Here is a 22,118-nt window from a genome sequence, read left to right as displayed (position 1 = left end):
GCCCTTAAAGCTCCCAGTTCTACATTCCTTCAGGCACAGATAACAGCCACTATGAATGTCATTTTCATGGAGAGGTTCAGAGGTGAGCAGGTTATTAACAGTTCAAAGGGTGGCTTCATCAAAGCACTGACAGACAAATTCAAGTCCCAGATAGGAGTAGGATGTCTAACATTCAGGAAGAGGTTCGACAGACCCTTTATAAATCTCAGTGTTGCAGGGTGAGTGAATACTGAGAAGCCTTGTACCAGAGAATGGAATGCTGTGATGGCAACTAGGTGTGCTTTAATGGAACTCAAAGAAAATCCTGCTTTCATCACAGTAAGTAAGTATTCTAACACATCAGAGATAGGAGAGTCAACAGGAGACAAACTATGGTAAGTACATCAATGGTAAAACCTTTTTCATTTCTGGGAGAGGAGAGTCTGTTTGCTGAGAAGACAGTGGTCTCTGGAAAAGTTCTACTAGGTCAAGAACCACAGCCTAATTCAAGGTGGCCAGTATTACTGCTGCCTTCTCCTTTTTGATCTTTTGAAATACTCTTCCTAGTGGTTGCAGAGGAAAAAACCTCCAGATTTGGCCATTTGGAAACTAGTGAGTCTATTTCCACTGATCTCTGGTCTGCTTCCTTTATGAACAAACACCTTGGTTTTGCACTGCTGAAAACAAATAAGTCCACTTGATGGTAGCCTAGCTTCCTTATTTGAACTGGAAAGCTTCCTGGTTCAGGAACTACTCTGCTTATCTGGAAATACCCTTAAAGGACTCTAAAATGATGTTCTTCATAGGAAAGACTTGATATTGCTTCTGTCTTTAGACATGAGAATTTAGTCACAACCTGTTGGTTTATATATGTTATATTTGCAGTATTTTTTTACTATAACAGGACATGCTCTTAAGGATCCTAGACCAGTTCTCAGGTTCTGGCAAAATCAGCGCTTTGTAGCCTCTCTGTCCTTGATCATGTGCTCTATGTGTTGTGATTTCCAGGTAGTCAAAACTGGGAAAAAACATAAGGATCTAAGTTGTGAAGGGAATGCACTACTCAAATAGTTATATTTACTTTTCCATACATTTACTATGGTAAGACCCGGAAGAAATCTCAAAGTTCTCACATGCAGTTTTGTCCAGAGAATGATCTAATGCAAGAGACTAGTAGACCTAGGAAATGCAGGTAAACCCAGATAGAGGACATCCTGTTCAGATAGATGACACTGCAGAGATCAGCGTTTGGACACTGTTGAACATTTCCTGAAGCAGGAAGTTTCTGGCTCTCCTTGTAATCCTCCTTGTAACTCTTAGGCAGACAATCTTCTGGAGGTGGTGTCACAGACCTCTTCTTCAGCTTATTGCAAAAGCATGTGCCTGGAGCATGGTGAGAATTCTCTGATTAGCATCCTGTGTGCATTTCTTGGGAAAAGTGGACTTGAAATTTGGAAAGGGGAATTCTGGTCAGAAAGGTGCCTTTTGCTGTTCCAGTGAAAATCCACTGAAATTTGTCCAAATTATAAGCCACTGAAAATCACTGTTTACATGCACTAACTAGAGGTTTCTTAGAGTCTAGCAGCAAAACTATCTGAACATTTCATCTGTGCCTAGTATACTCCACTCTCACAGAGCTCTGTACCACCAACAATAATCAGGATGACCAGATAGCAAGTGTAAAAAATCGGGACATGGGGTGGGGGAAATAGGAGCCTATATAAGAAAAAGCCCCCAAAATCGGGACTGTCCCTATAAAATTGGGACATCTGGTCACCCTAACAATAAGTATGCTCAGCCTGGGGCCCAGCAGGACTTTTTCTTGCAACTGATCCTCCATGCTGCTGGGGAACATGTAGTGCTGGACACCAAAAGCAGAGAGGCTCTCTCTCCTGTGCTGTCAGTGATCCCTCCTTCTCGCTAATGATAAGGGGTAAGATGTAGGAAAGGAAATGTGAGAGGGACAAATACAGGGATAGAGGGGGAAAGGGACAAATTAGGGAAGGACAGGAGCAGAGGGGGATAGAAACAGGGAGAACAGACAGAAGACAACAGGTTGGGGGAGTGAGGGCTGCATTCTAGTGTTAGAGGCAGAAAGGTCTATGTACATGCTCCCTTCCAGAACCTGGAAGTGAATTCAGGATTCCTGAGTTCAAATATCCTTCTGGTGTCTAGCAAATAACAGTAAAATCTACTGGTAAAATGTATGTCTCATCCCCCATTAGTGGCTGGCCCACATAGGGGATAAAAGGCTAATATTGCTTCAGTTGCTCCACTGGATACAGTGGTAGAGGTCTGTGCAGTGGTTCTAAATGTCCCGGCTCTGCTGATGATCCATGTGGGGGCCATCATGACTCCATATGATGGAATTTTTGTCTTTTCAGTTTACTTTTTCAAAATGTAAGAAATTACATACACCCCCTCCACCTCCCATTTTAAAAGAATGTTAAGGTTGCAAAGTCAGGCACTCAAAAAGTAGAAAATGCCAGAATGAATACTGCCTCATGGAACCTTAATTAGGCCCATTCAGTGCACATTAGAACAGTGTTCAAGGGTGTGTCATGAGTGAGGCTTTTGTCTGTAGATCCTCTGCCTCATTTGTTGCAGAAGCTGGAAGGTGTATAGTGATTGAGGTAGAGAAGTGTAGGAAGAAAAAGGATGGTCTTGTGGTTAAGGCAGTTGAATGCTATCCTGGAGAATTGGATTCTATTCCTGCTTCTGCTACAGAGTTCCTATGCGATGCTAGTTAAGTCACTCAAACCAAAATTTTCACAGGTAGCCACTAACTGCATGTTCCTCATTTTCTGGTTGCCCAACTTGAGACACTTAGTCTGATTCACAGAAGTACTGAGCGCTCATAATTGCAACTGAAGTAATGGACAACCTTAATCTGGCATTTCTTAACTTTTGAGTGTTTGACTTTGCAACCCTAACATTCTTTTAATATTTATTATATTTGTATGTAATATAAATAAGAGTAGGATCTCACAATTACTTCTTGCTTCCCAATACAGTGCCAAAGGTAAACTTAGTTCTGCTTCTGCATTGTGGGGGGAGGGTGATACAGGAGTAGTAAATAGGCGGACCACAGGCACTTTTGAATAGACTGCAAAATCTTTTTATGTACTTATTATTATCATTATTGTTATTACAGTGTGAAAAATGTTTCTCTGGAGTTTGGACCTTGAGTATATCTTGACAAAGAAATTTGGACCATGATAAAAAGTAATTGACTACCCGAGGGGTGATAGATGAGACGACTTCAAGGTCCTTTCCAGTCCTGCACTTCTATGATTCTCAGATTCTCTAACACTAACCATCTTGAATGAGTATGACACCATAGGAAGACAGAGATATGGCAAATTAAAATATCTTCAAATATTAGGATCTTAGGCTAAAGCACACATATTGCCTGTGCTTCAATCTGCCCTTAATGACTGAATAGTTGATCCTATAACCAAACATTTCACAATTAAATATGCTATTAGAATATCTTTTAGCAATTCTCTGTTCCATCTTGAAAAGCCTTTTCTTAAATGCCAAGCATTTTACATGCTGTGTGAAGTGATGTTATAATGGGCTTCATAATTTAAAAGGAAGCCAGATTGCCCCCATCTTGCTTTGTGCACTGTTTGTAAATTGCAAGAAGCATTCCTTATAATAAACAGTGAATTGTATTTGAAAATGAAGATTTTAATTAAAATCTTAAGCTTCCTGCTGGTAGCTACTATCTTGCTGCAAAGTAACTTTGTCTGTGACAGCAGGCTCAAAAAAGTCGACTCATTAAAAATGATCACAGAAAATTTTCACTGCCCCCGTGTGAACTGTCAGACTGGTGCACAGAACAAAATAGTTTTCTTTTAAGTAGTATTGCATAATGGCTTTAAGACAATTTTATGATTAGACACACTATGAAAGGAAAAGGTACAAGAAAATATCCCACATTTTCATTTTGACCAATCTAACTTCTGTTTGGTTGAATGAAGGATGAGGAAGATGCCTGTAGCTACTCAAATAAGTAGAATTCTGCAGGATATTAAAAAACAAGGGGTATCTTGCCTTATGAGTAGATATGTTTTCCCTAGTATCATTCTTACTTATTCTACTGTGGTTACTAAGGTCCTACCACTCAACAAAATAAGAGCACTATACCCTTACATGTATTTGGTTTATTGTTTACTCTGATGCCAGTAGTACTACTCTATCTTAATTGTTAACTTGTATTTTATTTTTGGAATTGGTAAATAAAGTTTCATGTTTAAAAACCATTGGCATCAAAAGTAGTTTCTTCTGTTAAGTACTCATTTATCTCAGTTGCCTGTTGAATTATGTAACTTAATTTTTCAAAGTGAGAGCTGAAAGATTGAAATCAGAGAGCATTCAAAATAGGTTATGAATTACAAAATATATGTATAGCAAAGCACAGCTGAAATGACCGTACATGCACATGTTGACAATGAGGTGCACTGTAGTTATTTTTTAAAATCTTGAATCTGCGGTATCTAGTTACTCAGATAACAATTCACACTCCAAAAATTAAAAATAATTTCATAGCACATGTGTGTGTGTGTTCAAGAAGGAAAGGTTAAAAGTGTGCCTAATTTTGTACTTCTGCCCTGTGGTGAAAGATTACAAACATTTCTTTACCGACTACTCAAAAAGGCAGGCCCAGAAAGCCACATTCAGCAATATCTGTACATTTAGCAGGACAGCTACTTTATTAATTACATTGAAGTCCATGCTTTGAAGACCAAAATCTGTAGAACAAATTATGGTAAATACAGCTAGAAAAATGTAGCATGTCAGACCCAGGAGGTATAAATTGCTTTTTGTGAATTACAAAAATGTATGTTACAACATAGCTGTTTATTCCCTACTCAAGTTTTAGATTAATTGAAAATGCTATATGATGTGAGGACAGTACGTTTTAAATATAAATTTCCTATAACATATTTGACATTTTCAAGACTAACTACGAAATACTTCTTATACTTGCTATTATCAGCCTTACTACGCTGTTTACATGCTTTATATTCATATAGCAGTTTTTGAGTTCTATAATTCTATTTTTATTTAAAACATACAAGTGAATTTAGGGCTTGTTTGAGGACCTTACAGAAAGTACAAGTAATGCAAACTGGCCCCAGACTCCTGCGCATATGCCACTACCCTGTTCTGTAAAAAGCAGGTCAAATTTTGCTAGTAACACTCAAAATGCTTGGTTTATTACCTTTAGGCGTTTGCGGGTAAATTCAGCTTCCATTCAACCCTGGCCTTGCTAAATTATGGACAAGAGTGCCAGCTCCAATAGTGGGGAGTGTGGCAATGGTGGTGACGCAGATATCTGTCCCATTAGTAACCGGACTTAGCTCAACTCCTTTCACACAGGCCACAAAGACCCAACATATATTTCAGGCACTTCTGCCCTAGGCCAAATTAAGATCCACAACTGAAAATCTATCATATCACATATCCCATGAGCGATCCCAGTTCCCTATCTTCTGTAATTTTAGTTTACAGTTTTATACTCATAATCCAAAAATTACAATATCTTACCAAATAAGTAGTATACAGCTCAAAAGTATTCATGTATTCTTTTTTTTTTTTTACACTGTATAAAACCGTGTATTTTTGTGAGCTGTGGTTTTAAATTTTTTTTTTTTGCATGCTATTCTTTTCCTCTTTTACAACTGGCGATGACCCCATAAAGTCTTCCTGTTTCTTCAGTTCAATTTCAGGTTGAAATGTGGGGTTCGACGCTGGCACTGTCTCTTTTGCAAAATAAGTGTAAATGGGTCATCTCTTCTGAACACAATCAGGGGCACCCAAAAACAATTTTCAGAGTAGCAGCCGTGTTAGTCTGTATCCGCAAAAACAATTTGGGCTTCTTGGTGGCTTGTAAAAGGACATGGCCATAGTGTCTAGGTTCCCAATTTTAAAACCATTGCTCGCAAAAATACACGGTTTTATACACACGGTCAGATACTCGTTGGCTAGAGTTTTTCAAATAATCCGCTCTGCAATAGCGCATTTCTGGAAGGAGGTGGTGGCTCTTATTTTAAAATCTTGGTATGTTAGCATTGGTTCAAAAGAAAGCATTCTATGATGTAGCTGTAGAACAGCTTCTGATTGCTCCAGCATAGTTTCCTCCTAAAGCTCGCCACCCAGAACAGCTATCATTTCACTACCGGCAGCCCTGGGGTAGGATGCTTCGCTCTGCACGTGTTCAGTGACAGACTCTCTTGTTGCTTTATTTTTTCTCTAAAGCCCTTTCTTCTTTGCCATGTGCTTATTTTTCCCTCTTTTGTTTTCTTTCATAACTGCTTTATTCTCTTTCAAACTTTTTTTAAAACCCTCTCTCCTTAATAAACCAACCAATCTTTATTTTTTTTAAAACTCCTTTCTTTAAAATTTTCACAAAACCCAGCTAAGCATGTCAAAACACAAGCACACAACCTTTCCCATCCAAAAGTAAAAGAAGAATAAAAAAAATCAAAATGGCGGATGGTGCCAAACGTGTACATGACCAAAAACGGAGGGCAGGACATAAGCCATAAACAGGACATGGAAACCTGTCAAAGAATACATGGTGATGAGTACTATCGAACCATATACTACTCAAATATTATTGCAAGTTGATGATTTACCTGTCGATGCGTCTTTGCTTATAGTTTTTATTTGTAGAAAAATCTCTTCTCTCAGTACACTCCAGTTGTCTAGCTTATTAGATGCAATTTCTTTAATACTGACTAGCTCTCTTCTAATAAAGGGAAGTAATGAAAGAGTCTTGCTTAGAGTTAACCGATGGTTCTCCAATCTTTTTCTGCAAAAACAGAAAAATATTTACAAGAACAATATTTTCTTTAAAAAGCAAATAAAAATGTCTGGGAAGATATTTTCAAATTGTGGCTTTACCAAGAAAAACTGCTAATAACTTTCCCTTCCATCGTATATATTTAAACATTTAACATGGTCTTCACAACACATCAAAATATTTCTCCCTCCCTTATTTATGTAAAATTGAAGACAAATTTTGATTGGACAAATGGATGTTCAGTGATTCATTTTCATGGCTTTAGAATATAAAGAAAAAGTTTTCAGATGATATATATTTGTGCACCAGCTAAAAGTCCTCCTTTGCAACCAGGTATAAGAAATACAGTACTGCAGCTGCATTCCACGTGCTACTATATCACAAGAACTTTAACTCTGTTGATAATTTATTCTATTGAGATTAACGACAAAATTGCCAACAATACAACTGGAAAATGACCAAATTGTATTTATTAACACAATATTATTTTACTATGTTCTGAAAAACAAACATTGAAAAAAAGTTTGGAAACATTTCATTTGCCATATTTTTCTTGTCATTCTATAATTCTACCAAGCAAGTCCTGTTAACTGATTGTACTATACATTTTTTCACAGGAGAAAGATCTACCATATTGCCCTTTAGGAATTCTTACCTGAACAGTTGTAACTTTTTATATGCAACTTCCTTCTCTTCTTGGAAGCATCTCAAGGCCTCATTCAGATTTTGTAGTTCATTTTGTTTGTCTTTCAACTGCACAGTTAGGTTATTTATTCTACATATATGTAAATAAAAGAGTTATATAGTGTTACTATTTGCACAACTAAAAATCCACAGTTTCTACTTCTTGCAGTAGTTTTGAGTGTCAATTTTTTAATGCTAGAAATTGTACTCTTTAGGACTAGAGACATGGTATGCTTAAGTGGAACATCTCCAGCTGCTGAACGTACTTCCTCTTACTGTTCACCAGAGTCTACTGACTTTTAAGGCATGGGGCATTTGCTTGACTATGGATTATTTCTGTGTTACTGTTATGATTAGCTATAACTATATAGGGAGATGAATTATATGTCCTGCCAATTGTGGGTAAGAGATGTAATCAGTTAAAAGTTGGCCTGAGCATTAATTGTAGTCTGCAAATATGGCGATTGCAACAGAAATTCAAACAAACAGTGGCAATCACCCTGTGTAGGTCACAAATTAAAAAAATCACTGTCTTTGTAAGACTCAATTTTTATTAAACAGCAATACACAGATTAACATTTCTTAAATGGGACATGACAGTGAGCAGCACTCTCTGAAGTGAGGATCTCACAGCTGCATGCAAGTCCAGCTGTCATTATGGAAAGTGTCCCTGGGGTGGAGTGCAAGGGGTACTGGCACCGTTTTCCACAGACAGGGGCAACCAAAGCTGAAATCACACTACTCAGGGTAACTGAAGATGCAAGGGTGCATCTCCTGTATGCATGCAGCTTCAGACCTGGTCCGTATGCTGCTCGCCTGTATGCTGCTTTGGTTCCTCCAGAAGTAATGGCTGATTGGCGTGGCAAAGTTTCCTACAATGGGGGAAGAAATAAAGCAGCTCTGCCAAGGAATGTTCAGCTGAGGATTGTAGAGTATCTGCAGGAAAGTTTTCCTAGAGATCTCTATGGAGGATTCCCGGGAGATCTCTGTGTGCATTAACAAACTTTTCCCCAGAGTCCCCACTGAATAGCTGAACAGGGGAATGCAAAGCAGATGTGAAAAGCACCTGGTATTGTTAATCTCCATCCCTTCTCCCACGTGCACTATGTAACAAAATAAAGGACAGCTCTACCTCATGTAATCGCGCACTATCAAAGAAAAATGAGCAGTTACCAGAGCTCCCCTTTTCTGCTTCAGACATGGCAGAGCCGGACTGCTGGGACTAGCTAGATTCCTCTGGAGTCAAAAAGAGGTCCTGGCTCACCATGCCACCGGACGAGCCTGTCGCCTGTCCACATCCTACTCCAACTTCTCATCCACCACTTCATCCTCCACTGTCCATTGCCTCCAGTCCCCCCAAAGCTCTCATGGGGTTCTTGGTGGTGGAGGTGGGGTTGCTGCTGAGGATAGCGTGCAGCTCCTTGTAGAAGCAGCATGTTTTTGGTGCCACACCAGAGCAACGGTTGGCATCTCTTGCCTCAACTCCTTTATCTTAGCATGGCACAGCTGTGTGTCGCTTTTGTGCTCCTGCTCATGGCACGGATGAGAAATCTGCTCGTAGGTGTCAAAGTTTCTACAGCTGGATCGGAGCTGCGACTGCACATCCTCCTCTCCCCATAAACCCAACACATTCAACAACTCCAGTGTACTCCACGCTGGAGCCCATTTGCTGCAGAAAGCCAGCATGGTCAGCTGTGCAGATGCAATGTGCGCTGTGCAGGCTGAGCAAACAGGAAGTGAAATTTCAAAAATTCCCGGGTCTTTAAAGGGACAGGGGTGCATGCCTGTGTACCTGGCTGCAGTGCAGCGGAGTAGAAACTGCTTATTAGAGCGGTCATGATGGGCATTACGAGACACCTCCTGGAGGCCACTTAAGGAGACATAAGCAAGCATAGTGTCTACACTGATACTGCGTTGCTCTAACTTTGTCGCAAAAACCTTTATGCCGCTCGTTGAGGTGGTTTTATTATGTCGGCTTAGAGGAAAATTAAATCAGCGAGCAGAGCCTTGGTGTGCATACTCCTCCACTGTTGTGTCGAAGAAACCTGACTTTGTCGACAAAACTGTGTAGTGTAGACCAGGCTTAAAAGAGCTCATATGCAGGTGGGAGATATAGCGTTGACCGTGTCTAGCTACATCGTGATAAACATCACCGCCTGTGCCTTGTTGCTGCTAGGATTTTACAGTGAGATAATTAACACGAGTTAGTTATTTCGCTGTAAAAACCAATACCTTTTTTGGCAATGAAGACACAGCTGAAACAGAATAAGAAAAACCCAAAGAAAAGCCTTGAAGTGCTCCCCAAATATCATGAACAAAATTTAAAAATAAAAAAATAAAATATATGGAGATATACCTATCTCATATAACTGGAAAGGACCTCAAAAGATCATTGAGTCCAGCCCCCTGCCTTCACTAGCAGGACCAAGTACTGATTTTTGCCCCAGATCCCTAAGTGGCCCCCTCAAGGATTGAACTCACAACCCTGGGTTTAGCAGGCCAATGCTCAAACCACTGAGCTATCCCTCCCCTCAATTTGAGGTGAGAGTGGGCAAAAGTGGCAGAGATGAAAGGAGGAAATGACAAATGAGGTAAATAATACCAAAGTGGAGAGGGGGAAATAAGGCAAAAACCCAAACAACAAGCTGGAACTGTGTCAAACACAAGGGTTCAACATATCTCCCCCGCTATGTGCTCCTATGCCTATACCCTGGGGAGGACAAGGAATAGCTGCCTCTGTGGCAACAACCACCATCTTAGTAGCATTCCAGAACCTTCAGCTTCATTTTGCATCTAGCTAGGTCTAAAAGATCAGAACCAACTTACTTGTTAAATATATTTTTTTCAAGATGTTCAGTCTCTTTTACTAACAACTCAGAATAAATATTAGTACTCCTCTACGTTACATTCTTTAGTCCTTATATATTCAGTATTGCACAGAATTTGAACACTGCTAATAATACGGTTAAAATCAAACCTTTTAATATTGCCACAGAAGGTATAATGATATTTATTCAAAATGAAATCATGGCATTATTAACTTGTGTAAGGTCCACCGAAGGCCAAAATAATGAGCAGACATAGTAAGTTGCTTAGGAGAGCAGCACACTCAAAATCAGGTGCTTAAAAAGTTAAAATCACAAAGGCAATGAAATGAATAAAGAAACCAACCACATTCCCCTCACTCCAAAGTAAACTCTCAAAGAATAAATTTTACTGATTTTGACTCCTCCTCCCAGATTGTGAGTCCCTTACTCACGTTGTTGAGCAGTTACATGAGTAGTTTCATTAACTTCATTCCCACTAGTACCACTTGCTTAAGTAAGAGACTCACAATCTGGCTCGCAGTTAAGCACTGCCAAAGATCAAAGGCTCCAGCTATAAAACATTTTCCTTGTGGACTCCAATGATATAAAGCTTTCAGTGCTAAGAAGCAAGAATGTAGCAATTAAATCAATTATCCAGGTATATTTCAGCACAAAGCAAAACTTTAAAAGTCTTCTTACTTTGTGAAAAGAGTGTCTTTGGCAAACATCCCTATTTACTTGTGAGCTGAATCTGTATCTGCAGGGAGCAGATCCACTAACAATTCTCTTGTCTGTATATACAAGTTGCAGCCAATGCAGCTCAGCAGAATAGGACCTAACCACATCAGCCACACCATCAGGAGCTCGTTCACCTGCACATCTACCAATGTGATATATATGCCATCATGTCCCAGCAATGTCCCTCTGCCATGTACAGTGGCCAAACCGGACAGTCTTTATGCAAAAGAATAAATGGACACAAATCAGACATCAAGAATTAGAACATGCAAAAACCAGTAGGAGAACACTTCAATCTCCCTGGACACTCAATAACAGACTTAAAAGTAGCAATTCTTCAACAAAAAAACTTCAAAAACAGACTCCAAAGAGAAACTGCAGAACTGGAATTAATTTGCAAACTGGATACCATCAAATTAGGCCTGAATAAAGACTGGGAGTGGATGGGTCATTACAAAAAGTAATTTCCCTCTGCTGATACTCACACCTTCTTGTTAACTGTTTGAAATGGGCCACCTTGATTGCATCGGCCTCATTAGCACTACAAAAGTGATTTTCCCTCCCTTGGTATTCACCCCTTCTTGTCAACTGTTGAGAATAGGCCATTTCCAGCTTAATTGACTTGGCTCGTTAGCACTGACCCCCCACTTGGTAAGGCAACTCCCATCTTTTCATGTGCTGTGTATTTATACCTGCCTACTGTATTTTCCACTTCATGCACCTGATGAAGTGGGTTTTAGCCCACGAAAGCTTATGCCCAAATAAATTTGTTAGTCTCTAAGGTGCCACAAGGACTCCTCGTTGTTTCTGCACCAGAAAGAATTCAGTGTTTATTTATTTTTATACAGGAAAGATAGGGAGAAACCAGAACAGGACGAGAATGCTAACTTATTCAAAAAGGAAACATGAAGCTCACTGCCTCTGCTCTCCAGGATGTGAATAATATCGGCATCTGCTCAGTTTATTTCAGATTGAAAAGGAGATTATATTTTTTGACACACTTTAGTTCAGTACCCAAGTGACAGGGTATAGAGTTTTATATATTTTATTAATCTTTCAATGAAATTTATTGCTCATGAAAAGAGCTAGAGACTAACTATGCTGGAGACTAAGGTTTATTTACTCAGAGACAGTTGCAACACAGCCTGCAACTGTGGAAATCTCCCCTCACTGCCCTGGAAATGTGCACAGATATCCAGCAAAAAAATGCTTAGCAGGTATTTAGCTTGTCTTGCTAACACTAGCAAGTAGCTTTCCCTTAAAAATCTTATTTCTGTTTAGCTTTAAATGTTCTTTTCCAACAAATGCCCTTTGAATTTATAATCTATTCTGTATGGCTACTGATTCCATCTTTATTTTTCAGTAAAGCTATCAGTTTTAGCTGAATGCCCAGAGGACCATCCTTAGCAAGTATCTCTCATTTAGACTTAATTATTTTTTGTTGCCTATACAAGCCTGTGAAAAATGATATTCCATACTGATCCACAGTGAAGTCATACACTGGGCTGGTATTATTAGAACTAGAAGAGGGAGTCTGTCAATTACTGGCCAGTCTTGTTCAATTTTGAGCCGAGGCTCTATCCTGCATGCCCTCAATCACACAAAAGTTCCACTGAAGTTTCCTAATTTGCTTGAATAAGGATGGCACAATCAGGTCTTACATGGTATCTCAAAGAATGTATACATTGTTATTTTGCATCTTCCTAGTTATGAAATAAGAAAACATAACCCAGAATAATCTCCATACCAACTAATTATGATGCCATAAGCAAATGATTACAATTCAAGGAAGGAATAAGCAATAGAAATAAAAATACATGGACTATAAAGAAATTAAAGATGCTTTTTACCGCTAATGTCCTAATAAACATGGGGGAGGGTGGGTGGGAAACAGACTGAATAACATTTTATCTATTTTTCCATGAGATGACAGTAGGTCTTTAAAATTCTATATCCTCAGTAAATCATAAATATTCAAACAAATGGCAAGCAACAAATCTTTCATTCTTAATTGTACATGCTGTGTGTAACTGGTGTAACTATAAACAGCTTCACAAATATCTATTGTTACAAATTTCTTAAAAAAGAGAAAACAGAGTAATTTAAGACTGTGCTTTTGCTTTACTCAGATAGTCATGTGACTCGAGTCAAAAGGGTGTGCTATGCAGAGCGTAATAAGCAGTTCAGTTACATCTAATTCAGGGGTTCTCAAACTTCATTGCATTGCGACCCCCTTCTGACAAAGAAAAATGACTACATGATCCCAGGAGGGGGGGACTGAAGCCTGAGTCTGCCAGAGTCCCACCCCCCAGCGTGGGGGGCCAGAGCCAAAGCCCCACTGCCCAGGGCGGAGGCTAAAGCCCAAGCGCTTCAGCCCCAGGCAGGTGGCCTGTAACCTGAGCCCCACCACCCAGGGCTGAAGCGCTTGGGCTTCAGCCCCAGGCCCCAGCAAGTTTAATGCCAGCCCTGGCAATCCCATTTTAATGGGGTCACAACCCACTTTGGGGTCCTGACCCACAGTTTGAGAACCGCTGATCTAAATCTTGCTTGTGCTCTGACTTGAAGCTATTCATAAACAAAGAACACTTCTTTAGCAAAAAAAAAAAAAATTTGAAAAATGTATCTACAAGGAATTGCATTTGCACAGAATATACTAAAAGGGCAGAAGGGTACAGGAGACATGAGAACAGCACAGTCGCTCATGATGCCCCTTATCCCTTGCCCTGTGTAGTAGTAGGATCATGAGACACTAACAAAAAATGTTTCTTTTTTTAGAAGATTGAACAGGTGAGAGAGACAGTCTCATCTTGAGGAAGTGAGGGAGGAGGAGAACTGAAGAAACTGACACCCTTAGAAGCTTCTAACACAGTTTAAAAATATGTAAGGCTGGTCCTGCTAAAAGGTCTGAATTTACAGTCCTCTCTCATGCAAAACTCAAGCTGATTTCAATGGGATTTTTGCCTAACTAAGGGATGCAAGACTGGGCCCATATAATATGAAATACATAAGTTTCTCATTTAAAAATCCTCAAAGCTTTTTTCAAATGTCCATTACTTTACAGAAAAAAGTAACTGAGACACTCAAAAGATTTCTACTTGTAAATTATTAAATCAAAGTTAAAAAACAAATACAAAATAGTCAAATAAATATACTCAGGCTTAGAGCAAAGGAATTCACACACAAATGACGAATTTAATTTAATCTTTGTTCAGTCACCTACTCCTGTTACCATCCTTTCCCACAGGTTTGCAAATGTAAATCAAATGTTGCCGCACAGCAGGATTCAACTGTGCTAGCATACAATGCTGTTATTTTTATCAGCAATGAAAATCTCATTACTTCATGTAAAGTTCAAATTCATTGTTTTTCCCCCTCTTTCATTTCCATGCAGTGAGTAATTTTGTTCTGCATATGAAGTACATTATTTTTAATAAATGTCTCCATATTAAAAAGCAAAACAGTAAAAGAAAAACAAGACATGTTACCATGTGTACATTCTAAAAAGTTTAGTTAAAAAAAAAGTACATAAAATTTGTTAAAAGTCCTCAGGGTCTATGTGACATACCCAGTTAACCACTTGGGACATGGATTTAAATCAGTTCAGATCACAAATGAAATGAGTCTGATGGTCTCAACATAGCTGCTAGTGTACACACAAAATTCCATGTAATTACAGCTTGCAGTTTCCATTTATGGGAGCCATGACAGGGTATCATAAGTCACTGTTGAGGTACAGTAGCAGAATGGTTTGGGAAATGGGTATACCTACCTGCATTACTGTGTTTGCATAGTGTCTATCACAAAGGGGCCCCAATTCCTGACTGGGGCCTGTAGAGACTACTGTCATTCAAATAATAAAACAATAATCTGCATCTTCAAGGGAGACTTCAATTTGAGTGACACATACTGGAGTTCTCATGCTGCCAGTACTAAAACATTCTTGGAATTTCTAAGAAGTATATATGAGACAATTTCCTAACTCAAGAAGTGTTGCATCCAATACAGGGAATCCTATATTAGACCTCATATTGACAGATAAAGAAGAACAGATCTCTGAACTAAAAAATAGTGGTTACTTAGGTGCAAGTGATTATGATTTGATTACATTTGTTACATCCAAAGAGAATAAAGTTCAAACCAGTAATATATGTATTGGGTGCTTTAAAGAGGCCAATTTCACACAAAGTTTAACACAATTATGAGCTAAATTACCTGGGCAAATGAATTTAAACAGAAAAATTTGAATACTAGTTGGTAATTGTTTAAGAACATTTTATAAGATGCACAAAAAGCCACAATCCCATAGTCAAGAAAGAAGGCTACACTGGTTAAAACACCAGCTTGGCTTTGATTGGAAGTCAAAGCAGCTATATAAAATTTAAAAACAAAATCTATCAAATGGAAAAAAGGGGAAGTTGATAGCAATTAATATACATTAGAAGCTAGGAAGTGTAGAAAATCGATAAGGAAGCAAACACACATTAGTAGAAGTCTGTGACCAGCAGAGTTAAAGACAATACAGTGAAATTTTTTAAGTATATTAGGAACAAAATAATGCTAATAGTGGTATTGGTCCATTACTAGATATACATGGTAGAACAGTCAATAATAAAGCAGAAGTTTTCAATAAATAATTCTGTTCTGTATCTGAGGAAAAAACAGATGTATTTATATCATATGATGATGAAATATTTTCCACTCCAATAGTAGGGAGCCGCAATCGGCCGAACCTGCGGACGCGGCAGGTAAACAAACTGGCCCGGACTGCCAGGGGCTTTCCCTGAACAAGCGGTGGACCGACTTTGAGAAGCACTGATCTAGTCCAGTCCCCTGCACTCAAGGCAGGACTAAGTATTATCTAGACCATCCCTGACAGGTGTTTGTCTAACCTGCTCTTAAAAATCCCCAATTATGGAGATTCCACAACCTCCCTAGGCAATTTATTCCAGTGCTTAACCACTCTGACAATTAAGAAGTTTTTCCTAATGTCCAACCTAAACCTTCCTTGCTGCAATTTAAGCCCATTGCTTCTTGTCCTATCCTCAGAGGTTAAGAAGAGCAATTTTTCTCCCTCCTCCTTGTAACAACCTTTTATGTACTTGAAAACTGTTAGGTCTCCCCTCAGTCTTCTCTTCTCCAGACTAAACAAACCCAATTTTTTCAATCTTCCCCCATAGGTCATGTTTTCTAGACCTTTAATCATTTTTGTTGCTCTTCTCTGGACTTTCTCCAATTTATCCACACCTTTCCTGATATGTGGTGCCCAGAACTGGACACAATACTCCAGTTGAGGCCTAATCAGCGCAGAGTAGAGCGGAAGAATTACTTCTCGTGTCTTGCTTACAATACTCCTGCTAATACATCCCAGAATGATGTTTGCTTTTTTTGCAACAGTGTTACACGGTTGACTCATATTTAGCTTGTGATCCACTATGTCCCCCAGATCCCTTTCCACAGTACTCCTTCCTAGGCAGTCATTTCCCATTTTGTATGTGTGCAACTGATTGTTCCTTCCTAAGTGGAGAACTTTGCATTTGTCCTTATTGAATTTCATCCTATTTACTTCAGATCATTACTCCAGTTTGTCCAGATCATTTTGCATTTTAATCCTATCCTCCAAACCACTTGCAACCCCTCCCAGCTTGGTATCATCCGCAAACTTTATAAGTGTACTCTCTATGCCATTATCTAAATCATTGATGAAGATATTGAACAGAACCGGACCCAGAACCGATCCCTGCAGGACCCCACTCGTTATGCCCTTCCAGCATGACTGTGAACCACTGATAACTACTCTCTGGGAATGATTTTCCAACCAGTTATGCACCCACCTTATAGTAGCTCCATCTAGGTAGTCTAACATGAAAACAGGGAAATACAAAGAGTGTGCTTACAGAGCAAAACCTACATGGACTAGCCTACCCAAGCTAGCCTGAATCCACCTAGCACTTGTAACAATAGCAGGGAATATAAGGCAATGCGAGTTTCAAAGCAGGCTAGCGAGCCCAGTATGTACCCAGGTCTGTGCTGAAGCCTGCACTGCATTTCTTCAGTTACTGTTATCCACACTAGATTCAACTTGCTAAGGTAGGCTAGCTTGGGCATGGCATTGTACAGACATACCCTTAGTTATACCAAGGGACCAGACCAACTAAGATTGGATGACAAATATGCAGAATTTGGTGAATTTATGTATTGATGACTATGTGGCTATCTAACAGATCTCAATACGGGAGCCATGACTACTGTGTCCTGAGATTGTCATTGCAGACTGGACTTTGATGTTTAATTGAAAGATAAATATTTCTTGAAGTTACTTAGGAATTAATGCTTTAATGGTTATAAGGACTACCTGTCTGAATTAAAAGTACTATACTGGATCTTGTTAGGGAAAAAAGCTCCCAATTTTAAATAAAAATAAAAAAACCCTCAATCTGATTGGAGATAGTGGCTATCAGGAGGCCTACTTTAATGGATAAAAAGGTATAATTATACCTCCTGCTGGGGTTCAATCTGAATAGTTGCACACTGTCTCCCATTATTGATGGGGTGGGGTGGGGGGAGAATAAACTTGTTAATTTAGCCATCGTTAGCATGAGGGACCACAGAGACCTACAGAGCTCAATGGATCATTAACTCCTGGCACTAAAAGAGAATCTTGAGAACACAGTGCTCCCTTCTACATTCTTACATTTCAATAAACTGTGAAACTGAACATCTTTTCTTCACAACTAACATATGTTCATGTTGAACACAGGAGGAAGTCTGCACTGAGTGGGAGCCGCATGTGACATGTTAACAACTGGTGCCGACAACGAAAAGAATATTATGAAAAAGCAGAGAAGTATTTGCAAGGGACTCTTCAGTGCAAACTGATATGTCCTGAAGTAGTACTAATGGTCAATAGCCCCTTCCTAATGTTATTAGTAGATATGATTGATGGAGCATTGTCTACATCATTTTCATTTCTACATGGTCTCTTTCACTTCCATATGCAGACTTATCTGCAAATATGAAGAAGCTAATATTTAATTTGTTAATTGGGTGTAGAATATATACCTTGTACATTTCACAAAAACTGTGAAGCATATTTCTGACGGGCCTATTCACAAACTACTTCCAAAATATGCTTTTTCAGTGGTCTGTTTAACTTAATCCATAGATGTTGAGCTAGATGATTTAGGAGATTGGTAATGTACTGGTATATGAAATCTTTCACTTCTGTGTTGCTGGTTCACATCTGACCCAGTCTGACAGTAAATTAAGGTAATATCTTGACAAATGTTCAGTGGTCTATGTGAAATGAATTGGTCGTCTTCATCCATTGCTGTGTGGACTGATAATCAACTCACAATTGGCACTAATTGACACTCTTCTTTGCAGTCTTGACAGAGGTAAAAAAATTTAGTGGGCCCAGAAACTGAATAACCTTCTTCCCCCTAGACATGAGCCTCCAGAACAGGATTATAATACAATGGTGGGATTGTCAAGAGAAAACTGCATTGCCACTACCTGTTCTCAACCTGTTCTGCAGAGGAACAAAGGCCTTCAGAGTCTAAGCATCTTTCACCAGCAGTACATTCAATTTGAAAAATATCAGCCTGATTTTCTTCCCACACCAGTATAAATTAGGAGTAACTCCACTGAAGTCAATGGAGTTATACCATGGTAAGAATGGTACAAGAGGAGAGTCCAGCTCAGTATATTATTTTGAAAATTAACAAATTACAGTGTCAATACTCCATCATTATAAAAGACTTGAGAATTATATGCAACAGAAAGTGTTACGGCAACTTTCAATGGGAGTTTTTAACTGAACACAAGCCAGCAATATCAAAGAAAAGTTTCCCAAAGCAGCTTTAAAGAGACATGGTCCGGTCAAACTTGGTAACAAATTAATGTTTTTTAAAATAACATAAGAAATTATTCTCTATATAATTTTATTGGAAAGAAAGTTTATTTCTTTAAAAACTTTCTCACAGGGTCTGCAGCACTGAGCTAGTAAATGAAGTCTCCAACTCCCTTTCCAGTCCCCTTAATGTGCAATGAGCTTTATGCCTTCAGTTCACCTTACTTCCTAGCTCTTCAGTATGAAGTCACTTCTGAGCTGTATGCTGAGAAGTTTCATCCCCAGCTGCTTCTCTGAGCCACCACCACCCTGCTTCCCCACAATGATACAGGTGGGCTAAGCTCAAGGGAAAGTCAAGGATGGAAGTGGAAGAAAGATGCTCAGCAAGTGGGAGAGAGAGAGAGAGATGCTAGGACTAAATTGAACCCACTAATAAATATCAATCTGGCCCCTTCTCCAAGGGTGGGATTGTCAAGGGGCCAGAGATGCTCCTTCCTCTGTCTAATTCCCCTCTCCCAACACACACATTATATCATTTCAATAAAAGAGCAGTCAGAAAACCAATAACAACTAGGGTATGTCTACACTACGAGAGTAGTTCGATTTTAGTTAAATCGAATATGTGGAATCGATATTACAAAGTCGAACGTGTGTGTCCACACTAAGGACAGTAATTCGACTTTGTCAGTCCACACTAACGGGGCAAGCGTCGACATTGGAAGCGGTGCACTGTGGGCAGCTATCCCACAGTTCCCGCAGTCCCCGCTGCCCATTGGAATTCTGGGTCGAGCCGCCATTGCCTTCTGGATAAAAAAATTTGTCGAGGGTGCTTTTGGGTAACTGTCCTCATCCGTCCGGCACTACAGCCCTCCCTCCCTCCCTGAAAGCGCCGGCGGGAAATCAGTTCGCGCACTTTTCTGGTCAGTGACAGCGCGGACGCCACAGCACTGTGAGCATGGATCCCGCTGCGACCATCGCTGCAGTTGTGGCCGTTGTCAACGCATCGCAGCTCATCATCGACCTTTCACTGAGGCAGATAGAGAGAAATCAGGCGAGGAGGCTACGGCACCGCGGTGAGGACCTGAACTCCGAGAGTAGCACACGCCTGTCTGAAACCACGACACCCAGTGCCGAGGACATCACGGTGGCAATGGGTCTTGTGGATACTGTGGAACGGCGATTCTGGGCCCGTGAAACAAGCACGGACTGGTGGGACGGCATAGTGCTTCAGGTCTGGGATGAATCCCAGTGGCTGCGAAACTTTCGCATGCGGAAGGGGACTTTCCTCGAACTTTGTGAGTTGCTGTCCCCTGCCCTGAAGCGCAAGGACACCCGGATGCGAGCAGCCCTGACTGTCCAGAAGCGAGTGGCCATAGCCCTCTGGAAGCTTGCAACGCCGGACAGCTACCGGTCAGTCGCGAACCAGTTTGGCGTGGGCAAATCTACCGTTGGGGTTGTTGTCATGCAAGTAGCCAAGGCAATCGTGAAGGTACTGCTGTCAAAGGTAGTGACCCTGGGAAACGCGCAGGCCATCATAGATGGCTTCGCCGCGATGGGATTCCCAAACTGCGGTGGGGCTATAGATGGGACTCACATCCCTATCCTGGGACCGGACCACCAGGCCAGCCAGTACATCAACCGAAAGGGCTACTTTTCAATGGTGCTGCAAGCACTGGTGGACCATAAGGGACGTTTTACTAACATCAACGTTGGATGGCCGGGCAAGGTTCATGACGCTCGCGTGTTCAGGAACTCTGGTCTGTTTAGACGGCTGCAGGAAGGTATTTACTTCCCGGACCACAAAATAACTCTTGGGGATGTGGAGATGCCTACAGTGATCCTCGGGGACCCAGCATACCCGCTAATGCCCTGGCTCATGAAGCCCTATACTGGCGCCCTGGACACAGAAAAAGAACTGTTCAACTACCGGCTCAGCAAGTGCAGAATGGTGGTGGAGTGTGCTTTTGGCCGTCTCAAGGGGAGATGGAGAAGCTTACTGACTCGCTGTGATCTCAGCGAAACCAATATCCCCATTGTTATTGCAGCTTGCTGTGTGCTCCACAATCTCTGTGAGAGCAAGGGGGAGACCTTTATGGCGGGGTGGGAGGTTGAGGCAAATCGCCTGGCTGCTGATTACTCCCAGCCAGACAGCCGGGAGATTAGAAGAGCCCAGCGGGACGCACTGTGCATCCGGGAGGCTTTGAAAGACAGTTTCCAGACTGAGCAGGGTCACCAGTGAATTTTAAGTTTGTGGACTCAGAACCTGAACTTGCCACCGTTTCTTTACCCAGTTACCGTTGACTATCCTCTCCAGTTACATACCCCCTTCACCCCCTTCCCAAAAAATAAAATCTGTTCTGTTTTGTTAATGAACACCGTTGTCTTTATTACTGTTTTCGCGGGAATGTTTTAAACCTGGGACGCAGACTGTGGCGGGGTGCGGGTTTAGTGTTGTGATGCAAATGATGCTTCTAAACTCCAGGAATGACAGGTTCTGCAGTGGTGGACTGGTTGTTTCAACAGAGCCTGCCAGCCCTTCTGGGCGGGACAGCGTGTATGTGTCGGCTATGTGACTGTCTGGCAGGGGGAGGAGGGTTACAGCTCCCCTGCTGCGCGGCTCTGTGATGCATTAGATCTGTAACTGCCCTCCCCTGCCACAAAGTCACAGAGCAACCACCCCCCCCCCAGAACATGAAAACCACCTCCCAGATTGACCAGGGTCACTAGTCACTGCACTGGGTATGTGTCCTGATGCTGGACCTGACCCCGCCTCTGTACCCTGGTAAAGGTGACTGTCCTGTCCAATTACCATGCCCCTTCCCCTCGTTCAGACAGACTCTCCTCCAAAATAAAATCATGGAAACAGTAATTAACAGAAACGAATATTTTATTATGAACCAGACATGAAACGTGGGGGTTGAAACTTGCACGGGGGCTTCTGTGAGGTGTGTAGGAAAGGACTTTTAAAATTTTGGGGAATGAGAGCCTTCTAGTGCTAGAGCAGTCTGCAGGGGTTGACTGAAAGTTTTAACGGCCCTTGCCGCCCCTCCTTCTTTGTACTTTGGGTGAGGGGGGTGTGGGACTTGGTGGCGGGGGAGGGCGGTTAGAGATAGACTGCAGCGGGGCTCTGTCCTCCTGCCTCCGGTCTTGCAGAACATCCACAAGGCGCCGGAGCGTGTCCGTTTGCTCCCTCATTAGTCCAAGCAGCTTTTCAGTAGCCTGCTGGTCCTCCTGACGCCACCTCTCC

General features: G+C 41.0%; 1 protein-coding gene across 1 annotated transcript in view; it reads right to left on the bottom strand.

Annotated features, from left to right (window-relative positions):
* The window catches only part of LEKR1 (leucine, glutamate and lysine rich 1), a 116,675-nt gene that overhangs the window by 73,735 nt on the left and 20,822 nt on the right, over positions 1 to 22,118 (bottom strand). The window contains exons 4-5 of the mRNA XM_065411426.1: positions 7,449 to 7,568; positions 6,627 to 6,802 (exon numbers count right to left, since the gene is read on the bottom strand). Coding sequence (XP_065267498.1) covers positions 6,627 to 6,802; positions 7,449 to 7,568 — 296 coding nt within the window. The remainder of the gene's footprint in view (positions 1 to 6,626; positions 6,803 to 7,448; positions 7,569 to 22,118) is intronic.

This window comes from Emys orbicularis, chromosome 9 (assembly GCF_028017835.1).
Source record: "Emys orbicularis isolate rEmyOrb1 chromosome 9, rEmyOrb1.hap1, whole genome shotgun sequence".
Classification (NCBI taxonomy): domain Eukaryota; kingdom Metazoa; phylum Chordata; order Testudines; family Emydidae; genus Emys; species Emys orbicularis.
This window is presented reverse-complemented; position numbering and strand designations above follow the sequence as displayed.